Source organism: Pristiophorus japonicus, chromosome 19, assembly GCF_044704955.1.
Source record: "Pristiophorus japonicus isolate sPriJap1 chromosome 19, sPriJap1.hap1, whole genome shotgun sequence".
NCBI classification, from domain to species: Eukaryota; Metazoa; Chordata; class Chondrichthyes; family Pristiophoridae; genus Pristiophorus; species Pristiophorus japonicus.
In genome coordinates this window covers 1,961,872-1,972,394 of record NC_091995.1, presented here as the reverse complement: position 1 = coordinate 1,972,394, position 10,523 = coordinate 1,961,872, and the positions used below count along the sequence as shown (strand labels likewise).

The 10,523-nt window shown below is 47.8% G+C and overlaps 1 protein-coding gene across 1 annotated transcript; it reads right to left on the bottom strand.

Moving 5' to 3' along the window:
• Positions 1-1,489: 1,489 nt before the first annotated feature.
• Positions 1,490-10,103, bottom strand: LOC139230610 (zinc-binding protein A33-like). Its single transcript, XM_070862429.1, has 4 exons — positions 10,041-10,103; positions 7,323-7,345; positions 5,568-5,683; positions 1,490-2,037 (listed from the first exon to the last, which is right to left on the bottom strand). The coding sequence occupies exons 1-4, from the start codon at positions 10,101-10,103 to the stop codon at positions 1,490-1,492; spliced, it is 750 nt and encodes a 249-aa protein (XP_070718530.1).
• Positions 10,104-10,523: the final 420 nt, after the last annotated feature.

The following is a 10,523-nucleotide window of genomic DNA, read 5'->3' as shown; positions in this document are numbered from 1 at the left end:
CCTTAACATTAGAATCTGGCCAGTCAGGAGTGATGTCAGCAAACACAAAGGGGGCTGCTGGAAATGTGGAACATTCAACCCCCAAAAACCTGTGGATTCTGGAGCTCAACTGAAAATTCCAAGACTGAGAGCCAGAGAATTTTTTGCTTAGGTAAGCGTATTAAGAGTTACGGGACCCAGGCGGGTAAATGGAGTTGAGTTGCAGATGAGCCTGGTTTAATTGAATGGCAGAGCAAAGAAAAGACTTGCATTTCTATAGCGCCTTTCACAACCACCGGGCGTCTCAAAGCGCTTTACAGCCAATGAAGTACTTTTGGAGTGTGGTCACTGTTGTAATGGGGGAAAAGCGGCAGCCAACTTGCACACAGCAAGCTCCCACATCAGCAGTGTGCTAATGACCAGACAATCTGTTTTTGTTATGTTGATTGAGGGATAATTATTAGCCCCAGGACACCGGGGATACCTCCCCTGCTTTTGTTCGAAACAGTGCCATGGGATCTTTTACGTCCACTGGAGAGGGCAGACGGGGCTTCGGTTTAATGTCTCATTTGAAGGATGGCACCTCCGACAGTACAGTGCTCCCTCAGCCCTGCATTGGGGGTGTCAGCCTAGATTTTTATGTGCTCGAGTCTCCAGAGTGGGACTTGAACCCATGACCTTCTGACTCAGATGCGAGTGTGCTGCCCACTGAGCTATAGCTGACACACCAGGCTCGATGGGCCGAATGGCCTCTTCCTCTGCAGCACGGGCCAGCCCACACTGTGCGCACTAGGTCCGTGCAGCAGAGCCAGTCTCTAGTTGTCTTGGTTAACCCTTGCCATTGGACAAAGATCTAGCTCTGTCAAGCCCGTGTGGTGGCTGGTGTGCAACAGCCACCACACGTCAAAAAAATCCACGCACAGTCATCGTCATGTCGTCAACTATCGTTGTAACCCATGTATCAGCTGACCTAAGCTGTACACCATGAGAACATTGACCACAGGGGGCGAACTTGTGGGAGACACTGCTAACCTGGACTTTCTGGTATAAAAGGGGAAGCTCCACCCACCTTCATCAATTGAGGTCTTGGTAATAAAGGTAACTGGTCACAGAGTGACCTTCTCTCAAGTATGGGCCTCGTGTGCATTAATACTGTATTGTCAGGACATATCAGGTATCCTCCACCCTTCAACATGCAGTTCGGGACCTGGAATATTAGGTCCTTCACTGAAACACCCGTGAACTCATCCCTTTTTGACGTGGAAGCAAGTCACCCTCGTTTCGAGGGACTGCCGATGACGATGATGGTGACCTGATACCCGGTTTAGAAACGGACTTGCAATTGACCAGCTGCGTATTTGCAGCATTTTTATGCCTGTCGCAATCTTTAAACACGTTATTCAGATTTTATCTGGTACCCAGGCGACAATAGCAAACGCCGAAAAGGGAGCTTTCAGCAAGAAACCGCCCCCCCCCCAAAAAAAAAATCACGGCACCCTGCAGCTTGGTGTCAGTGACCCTTCTCCCAGCTGATTCTCAATGGCTCTGAATTTTTCCCGTCGTCGTTCAAACAGGGACTGAAGTAGGGGAAGATTCTCTCGGTGAAGGTGTGGGTGAAGGTGTAGAGATGGGACATGTTGTCAGCGTTGTAAAACGACACCTGTCCGCCCTCGTAGTCCAGGTACACCCCGATCTTCCGGGGTCTGGCTCTCTGGGCGAGGGGGGTGCGAGGACTTGTCACTGCCCAATACTCATTGCCGTTTCTCAGCCACACAATCCAGTATCCAGTCTCCGGCGACGGTGCCTCGTTCCCTTTCCGGTCGACAGATCCCCGCACCACGCCCACATCCCACTTGGGCTTGTTCTTCACCTCCACCTCCCAGTAGTGCTTCCCCGACGCAAAGCCCTCGCTGGCCAGGACGCAGACGTAAGGGTCGAACCTGTCCGGGCTGGCGGGGAGCGGGGGCCGCCTGCCGCCGTGCTTCACCGCAGTCAGATCTTCCGACAGGACCAGCCGGCGATGAGCCGTGCTGGGGTCGAGCGTCAAAGGGGCTGGAGCTGAGGGAAAGAAGGGACAACTCATCATCTTGACCTGGCTTCTCACCATCAACTCACAGGCGGTCCCTCGTCTCGAGGAAGACACCGGCTTCCATCTTAGAATGGTGGCTGAACAGTCCAAATCGGGAATTACAGTCCCTGTCTCAGGTGGGGCAGACAGTGGTTGAGGGAAGGGGAGGGTGGGACTGGTTTGCCGCACGCTCCTTCCGCTGCCTGCGCTTGCTTTCTGCATGCTCTCGGCGACGAGACTCGAGGCGCCCGGATGCACTTCCTCCACTTAGGGCGGACTGGTCTTTGGCCAGGGACTCCCACGTGTCAGTGGGGATGTTGCAATTTATCAGGGAGGCTTTGAGGGTGTCCCTCATAACGGTTCCCTCTGCCCACTTGGGGGCTCGCTTGCCGTGAAGGAGTTCCGAGTAGAACGCTTGCTTTGGGGAGTCTCGTGTCGGGCATGTGAACAATGTGGCCCGCCCAGCGGAGCTGGTCGAGTGTGGTCAGTGCTTCGATGCTGGGGATGTTGGCCTGGTCGAGGACGCTAACGTTGGTGCGTCTGTCCTCCCAGGGGATTTGTAGGATCTTGCGGAGACATCGTTGATGGTATTTCTCCAGCGACTTGAGGTATCATCTGTACATGGTCCATGTCTCTGAGCCATACAGGAGGGCGGGTATCACTACAGCCTTGTAGACCATGAGCTTGATCAACTATGATCTATGAAGGTACTGAATAACTTTCCTCTGGTAAGATGCATGCTTCCCCACATAATTTAGGGAGGGATCGTGGAGGTATGTCCCTGGTGGTCAGGGCCGGATTGAGGGCCGATGGGCCTGGGGCAGACTGATCCCAATACACTGATAGTTATCTTTGTTCATGTTCATTACATTATGTATAGATTCTGATTCTGAGTATGAAAACATAGGCAAGTACATTCAACAATGAAAGCATATATCAAGTAGGTATATATTCTAGTTCTGGTAACATTGCAATACTTGATTCCTGTACATATATACAAATTTCTCTCAACATGTAAAATAAAGCAGGCTAGAACATATTCTATTCTGTATATAGGTATATTAGTGTATATAGGTACTTCTGTATATAGTTACATTAGTGTAGATAGGTACTTCTGTATATCAGTATATTAGTGTATATAGGTACTTGTGTATATCGGCACATTCGTGTATATAGGTACTTCTGTATATAGGTGCATTAGTGTAGATAGGTATTTCTGTATATAGGTGCATTAGTGTATATAGGTATTTCTGTATATAGATACATTAGTGTATATAGGTATTTCTGTATATAGTTACATTAGTGTAGATAGGTACTTCTGTATATCAGTATATTAGTGTATACAGAAGTACCTATATTGGTGTATATAGGTATTTCTGTATATAGGTACATTAGTGTATATAGGTACTTCTGTATATAGGTACATTAGTGTATATAGGTACTTCTGTATATCGGTACAATAGTGTATATTGGTACTTCTGTATATAGATATAAACAAGTGAATCTATTTTCCTCGGTCTTGTTTTTTCTCTCTTATTGTTGATTCTATTCAGCCTCTTTGGGAGGCCTTATATATTTTTCCCTACATTTATTTGGTGGGCCTAAGTTCTTTGGTGGGCCTGGGGCTACAGCCCCATCCGCCCCAAGGTTAATCCCCCCCCGCTGGTGGGACTCGCACCAATGTGCTGCACAGCTGCACGTCACATCTGGCAGAGGAGTCTGCAGCTGCCTATTCCTTGCAATCATAGAACGGTTACAGCACAGAAGGAGGCCATTCGACCCGTCGAGCCCATGCCGGCTCTCTGCAAGAGCACCTCAGCTAGTCCCACTCCCCCGCCCTTTCCCCGGAGCCCCGCAGTTTTCTTTGCCCTTCAGGTACTTATCCAATTCCGCTTTTGAAAGCCACGATTGAGTCTGCCTCCACCACCCTCTCAGGCCGTGCATTCCAGATCCTAACCGCTCGCTGCGTAAAAAAGTTTTTCTTCATGTTGCCTTTGGTTCTTCTGCCTTAAATCAGTGTCCTCCGATTCTCGACCCTTCCCCCAATGGGAATAGTGTCTCTCTATCCACTCTGTCCAGATCCCTCATGACTTTGAAACCTCAATCAAATCTCCTCTCAACCTTCTCTGCTCCAGGGGGACAAACCCAGCTTCTCCAGTCTATCCACATAACTGAAGTCCCGCATCCCTGGAATTTCTATCTTATAGTCTTGTTTATTTGCTGACATCACCTTTTTAATAAAATAGAATCGTTTCTTATCAAACTCTGCAAATCACGTGAACTCCAAATAACACGACACACACACACACACACACACACACATAAAGAAAGACTTGGATTTATATAGCGCCTTTCACGACCACCAGACATCTCAAAGCGCTTTACAGCCAATGATGTACTGTTAAAGTGTAGACACTTGTAATGTTGGAAACGCAGCAGCCAATTTGCGCACAGCAAGCTTCCACAAACAGCAATGTGATAATCATCCAGATAATCTGTTTTTTTGTGATGTTGATTGAGGGATAAATATTGGTCCCAGGACATAACTCCCCTGTTCTTCTTCGACATAGTACCATGGAAGCTTTTATGTCCACCTGAGAGGGCAGACGGGCCCTCGGTTTTAACGTCTCATCTGAAAGACAGCACCTCCGACAGTGCAGCGCTCCCTCAGCACTGCACTGGGAGTGTCAGCTTAGTTCCTGAAGTGGGGCTCGAACACGGGGATGAGGGGGTTGACTTATGGGGAAAGGTTGAGGAGGTTGGGCCTCTACTCATTGGAATTCAGAAGAATGAGAGGTGATCTTATCGAAACGTATGAGATTATGAGGGGGCTTGACAAGGTGGATGCAGAGAGGATGTTTCCACTGATGGGGGAGACTAGAACTAGGGGACATGGTCTTAGAATAAGGGGCCGTCCATTTAGTACTGAGATGAGGAGAAATTTCTTCTCTCAGAGGGTTGTAAACCTGTGGAATTTGCTGCCTTAGAGAGCTGTGGAAACTGGGACATTCAATACATTTAAGACAGTTTCTTAACCGTTAAGGGGATAAGGGGTTATGGGGAGCGGGCAGGGAAGTGGACCTGAGTCCATGATCGGATCAGCCATGATGGTATTAAATGGCGGAGCAGGCTCGAGGGGCCGTATGGCCGACTCCTGCTCCTATTTCTGATGTTCTTTTGCTTCAGGCTCAGAGGTGAGTATGCTGCCCACTGAGCCACAGCTGACGCACTTGGACTTTATCCTCAGTAAATAACCACTCTCTATAAAAGTTTGTTCATGCTCACTGAGCTAGGAATTTGTCTCATAAATCAAAGTCACTTCATTACCATCACAATTACACCCTGGGCTCGAGACAGTGTGCTAGATTTCTCCCAGCAGGATTATTTCGTTTCGAAGTAAGTATTTTTTAAATTTCATTTCTGTCTTTAAATATTTAATGCTCAAAACTTTCCACATTCACAATATTTAAGCTAGCAATCGAATGAAGTTAAGAATGGAAAAATAAATCACGCTCTTTACCAGGGTTGATGTACTCTCTCATTTCTTTCCAGGCTGCATATTGTAACGGGCCCTTAAATACACCCAAAGGCAGATCTCCATGCACCAGTGATATTGGTTTCTGTCTTTCAGCGATACTAGAAAAGGGAACGTATACAATGTTTGAAAAAAAAAGAGTTGCATTGTTATGGCGCCTTTCGCGAGCACCGAATGTCCAACGTGCATTACCGTGAAGTAACTTTTCGAAGTGTAGTCACTGTTGTAATGAGGGAAACGCGGCAGCCGATTTGCGCACAGCAAGCTCCCACAAACAGCAATGTGATAATCTGTTTTTCACTGATGTTGGTTGAGGGATAAACATTGGTCCCAGGACACCGGGGAGAACTCCCCTGCTCTTCTTCGAAATAATGCATTTGCTTAATGGGTTCTTTGCTTAAGCATTCTTAGCAACACATTGCTATTGAGAGCTAGTTGGTTTATTAAGGAAGGTTTAACAATCACTCGACACATGCCCAGTTCATCCACTTGGCTCACAACTGCATACCTCATCGTGGATGACCTAGACCCAACTGGCTGGGGTTTGATTGTGTCTTGTGAACATCACGTGACTGGCTAAACCACTCACAATGCAACAGCTCTACCACTATTTTAAGTAAAACTATAAATCAAGTGCCCCCCCGCCCCCTTAAAAGGGGCACTCGAACTGACAAATGAACAATTAAACTTTGAACATTAAATGAATCAAATTAAATTTGGTTGCCGGGGGTGATGATTCCGTCAAGTCCCTCCGGCGCCCACGTCTCGCAAAAGGCTGTGAGCGTACTGGTGGACACCGCGTGCTCCATTTCCAGGGACACCTTTGCATGAATGTTAGGGAGAGAGTTAGGCATTTGGACTGAACGACCCCCTTGAGCACCCGCTGCCTGGACCGGTTAATGGCCACCTTGGCCCAGGAGCAGTCCTACGAGGAGGCCCTCCGACCTGCCCGCTCCCCTCCGCACAGGGGGCCCAAAGATCAGGAGTGTGGGACTGAAGTGCAGCCAGAATTTGAGGAGCAGCCCCTTCAAATATTGGAAGAGGGGCTGCAACCTCGCACACTGTACCTACAGGTGGAACACGGACTCCTCCAGACCGCAGAAATTACAGGCGGCCTGAGAGCCCGTGAACCGGCTTAAAAACCGATTGCACCGTGCACCACCCTCCAGGCCAAGTCCCCGATAGATAAAGGGAGGACTCCCGCGTAGAGAGCACTCCATTGGGGACCCCCTTCTCCTCCGGACGGCAAGATGGTGCGCCATGGCGTGTGCAGACAGCAGACGAGGCTGGCAAAGTGGAGAGTGTGCACGAGCAGCCCGTACAGGAAACCCCTCTGCGCAGAGCTGCAAGGCACCAGTGGGGGGGGGGGGATTTCCCCGAGGAGGCTCAAGTTGTGAGGCACCGGCTCCCAAGGGAGGTTTCGGGGCAACAGTTCTACCAACCTGTGAGTATCCTCACAGGTGCATACATTACAAGTGCCGTGGGCTCTTTTACATCCACCTGAGAGAGCAGACGGGGCCTCGGTTTAATCTCTCATCTGAAAGACGGCACCTCCGACAGTGCAGCTCTCCCTCAGCACTGCACTGGGAACATCAGCCGATATTTACGTGCTGAAGTCCCTGAAGTGGGACTTGAACCCACAACCTTCTGACTCAGGGGGCGAGAGTGCTCCCCACTGAGCCATCGTTGAGCACAGTGCTAATTTAGTTTAAATTAGTTCATGAGTAATAAATGACCCACCTCTTTCTCAACGAGCCGTTCTCCTAAAACAGACAAGACGCAGATTTCAGTTCGCAGTAATGACAGTGTCAAGTCAGATCAATTACACGGAGCTTGAGTTATTAGATGACTATAAGAACGTAAGAAATAAGAGCAGGAGTAGGCTATTCTGCCCCTCGAGCCTGCTCCGCCATTCAATGAGATCATGGCTGATCTGATCTTGGGCTCAGCTCCACTTCCCTGCCCGCTCCCCATAACCCTTAACTCATCATTCAAAAATCTGTCTCTCGCCACCTTAAATATATTCAATGACCCAGCCTCCACAGCTCTCTGAGGCAGAGAATTCCAAAGATTCACGACCCTCTGAGAGAAGAAATTCCTCCTCATTTCCGTTTTAAATGGGCGACCCCTTTATTCTGAAACTAAGACCCCTCGTTCTAGATTCCCCCACGAGGGGAAACGTCCTCTCTGCATCTATCGCATCTAACCTGTCAAGCCCCCTCAGAACCTTATAGTTCATCATTTTAGTATGTAAGACAGGAAGACAAAATGCTGTACCTCTGCAGGGAGCATGTGCAGATAACCAGCCAGATGCACACACACACAGACAGCGCTAATACATAGCATTGTACCACACGTTAAACGCTTGGTGCTTTTCGTTCTTCAATGTTTTTAAACCTTCAGCTCTAGTTCTGTTTGAGAGGGGAAGCATTTCTATAACAAGTTTTCTGGCACCCGTTCAGCTCTCTCTCTTGCTCTCTCTTTCTCAAACACACACAAGCTCGCCGACACACCCACGTAGACTCATGCACCTTCTCTTTCTCGCTGACATATATAAACACTCCTACACACCCACATATATTCATACGCTCTTTCACAAAGAAGCTGTCATAAACACCCATATGTGCTCATACACTCTCTCTGTCTCTCACACACACACACAAACTCTCGAACACAGCCACAGAAACTGATACTCTCTCATACACACATAATCTCCCCTATATATCCATATTAACTCATACACACACACGTGCACATATACTCATACACCACTCTCTCGCACGCATAAACCCCCCCCCCTGCATATCCTCATATACTGACGCTCTCTCTCACTCACACACACAAACTTTGCTACATACAAACTGCATGCTTGAGATAGGACATTAATTGTACATAAACTACATATGAACTAAATGGCACAATTCCAAAAGGGGTGCAGAAACAGAGAATCCTGGGGTGCAAGTACACACATCTTTGAAGGAGGCAGCATAAGTTGATAAAGCAGTTTTAAAAAAGCAGACAGGACCCTTGGCTTTATAAATAGAGGAATTGAGTACAAAAGCAAGGAAGTTATGCCCAACCTTTTATAAATCACTGGTTTGGCTTGCTAAAATCCATATACACTACATTATATGCACTGCCTCTTCGACTGTCCCAGTTACCTCCTCGAAAATTTCAATCAAGTTAGTCAGACACGACTTTCCCTTAACAAGTCGATGCTGAATGTCCTTGGTTAATCCATGTCTTTCCAAATGAAGATTTATTCTGTCCCTAAGGAATATTTCCTCTAATTTTTCCACCACTGAGGTTAGGCTGACTGACCTGTAATTACTCGGTCTGTCCCTTTCTCCCTTTTGAAACAAAGGTACACCATCAGCAGTCCTCCAGTCCTCTGGCACCACAGCTGTTGTCAGAGAAAACTGAAAAATGACGGTCAGACCTTCTGCCTTTTCCACTGTTGCTTCTCTTAACAGCCTGGGATACAGTTCATGGAACACTCTCCACCTGCCTGGATCAGTGTAGGTCCAACAACATTCAAGAAGTGAACTAACACAGTAAGTAATCAGGAAGGCGAATGGAATGTTGGCCTTTATTGCAAGGCGGATAGAGTATAAAAGCACTGAAGTCCTGCTACAACTGTACAGGTTATTGGTGAGGCCACATCTGGAGTACTGCTTACAGTTTTGGTCTCTCTATTGAAGGGCCGATATGCTTGCATTATATGCCGTTCAGAGAAGGTTCACTCAACTGATTCCGGAGATGAGGGAGTTGACTTATGAGGATATGTTGATTAGGTTGGGCCTATACACATTGAAGTTCAGAAGAATGAGAGGTGATATTATTGAAACTTATAAGATAATGAGGGGGCTCGACAAGGTGGATGTAGAGAGCATATTCCCACTCATAGTGGAAACTAAAGCTACGGGACATAGTCTTAGAATAAGGGACCGCCCACTTAAAGCTAAGATGAGGAGAAATTTCTTCTCTCAGAGGGTCGTGAACCTGTGGAATTATCTGCTCCAGAAAGCTGTGGAGGCTGAGTCATTGAATATATTTAAGGTGGAGATAGACAGATTTTTGAGCGATAATGGAGTAAAGGGTTATGGGGAGCGGGCAGGGAAGTGGAGCTGAGTCCGTGATCAGATTAGCCATGATCTTATTAAATTGCGGAGCAGGCTCGAGGAGCAAAATGGCCGACATATGCTCCTATTTCTTTCGTTCTTGTGTTCTTAAAGGAATCTCAATACCGATCAGGACAAAGCATCTCGCTTGATTGGCACCCCATACACCACATTGAACACTCACTCCCTCCACCACCGCTGTACCGTGGCTGCACTGTGTACAATCTACAAGACGCACTGCAACAACTCGCTAAGGCTTCTTCGGCAGTACCTCCCAAACCCGAGATATTTACCACCTAGAAGGACAAGGGCAGCAGGTGCATTGTAACTCCATCACCTCCAAGTTCCCGTCCAAGTTGCACACCATCCTGATGTGTAAATAAATCAGGCGTTCCTTCATCGCTGGGTCCAAACCCTGTAACACCCTCACTAACAGCACTGTGGGAACACCTTTGAGACGCTCCTTAAAACCTATCACTTTGAGCAAGCATTTAGTCACCTGTCCAACTATCTCAGCGGTTCAAGAACGTGCGATCCACTACATTCTCAAGGGGCAATTAGCGACGCCCGCATCACATGAGTGAATTAAAAAAAAGAGACGGACGGACGGGCGGAGAAGCGCACAGAGGAACTCCTCAAGGTTGAAAAATGTGTTTTTGTTTGTTTCCCAATTCTGCCACGTGGTGACGCTGTTGTCTGCTCAGTTACAGCAGGCGCTCGGTTCTGCCAGAGATGCCTGCAGCAGTTCCCAGTATTGGACAATGCAAGTAGTCCTGCCTTAAAACCAGGGACCTGGGGAGGCAAACTCGCTTAGAGACAG

Bases quoted from the DNA above. Each gene is read 5' to 3' on its own strand.
- LOC139230610 (XM_070862429.1), bottom strand. From the start codon at position 10,103: ATGAAGGAACGCCTGATTTATTTACACATCAGGATGGTGTGCAACTTG. The intron at 7,346-10,040 runs GTGATGGAGTTA...TGTCTGTTTTAG, and splicing joins ACTTGGACGGGAACTTGGAG to GAGAACGGCTCGTTGAGAAA. The intron at 2,038-5,567 runs GTAAAGAGCGTG...TCTTTCCCTCAG, and splicing joins GAGAGAGTACATCAACCCTG to CTCCAGCCCCTTTGACGCTC.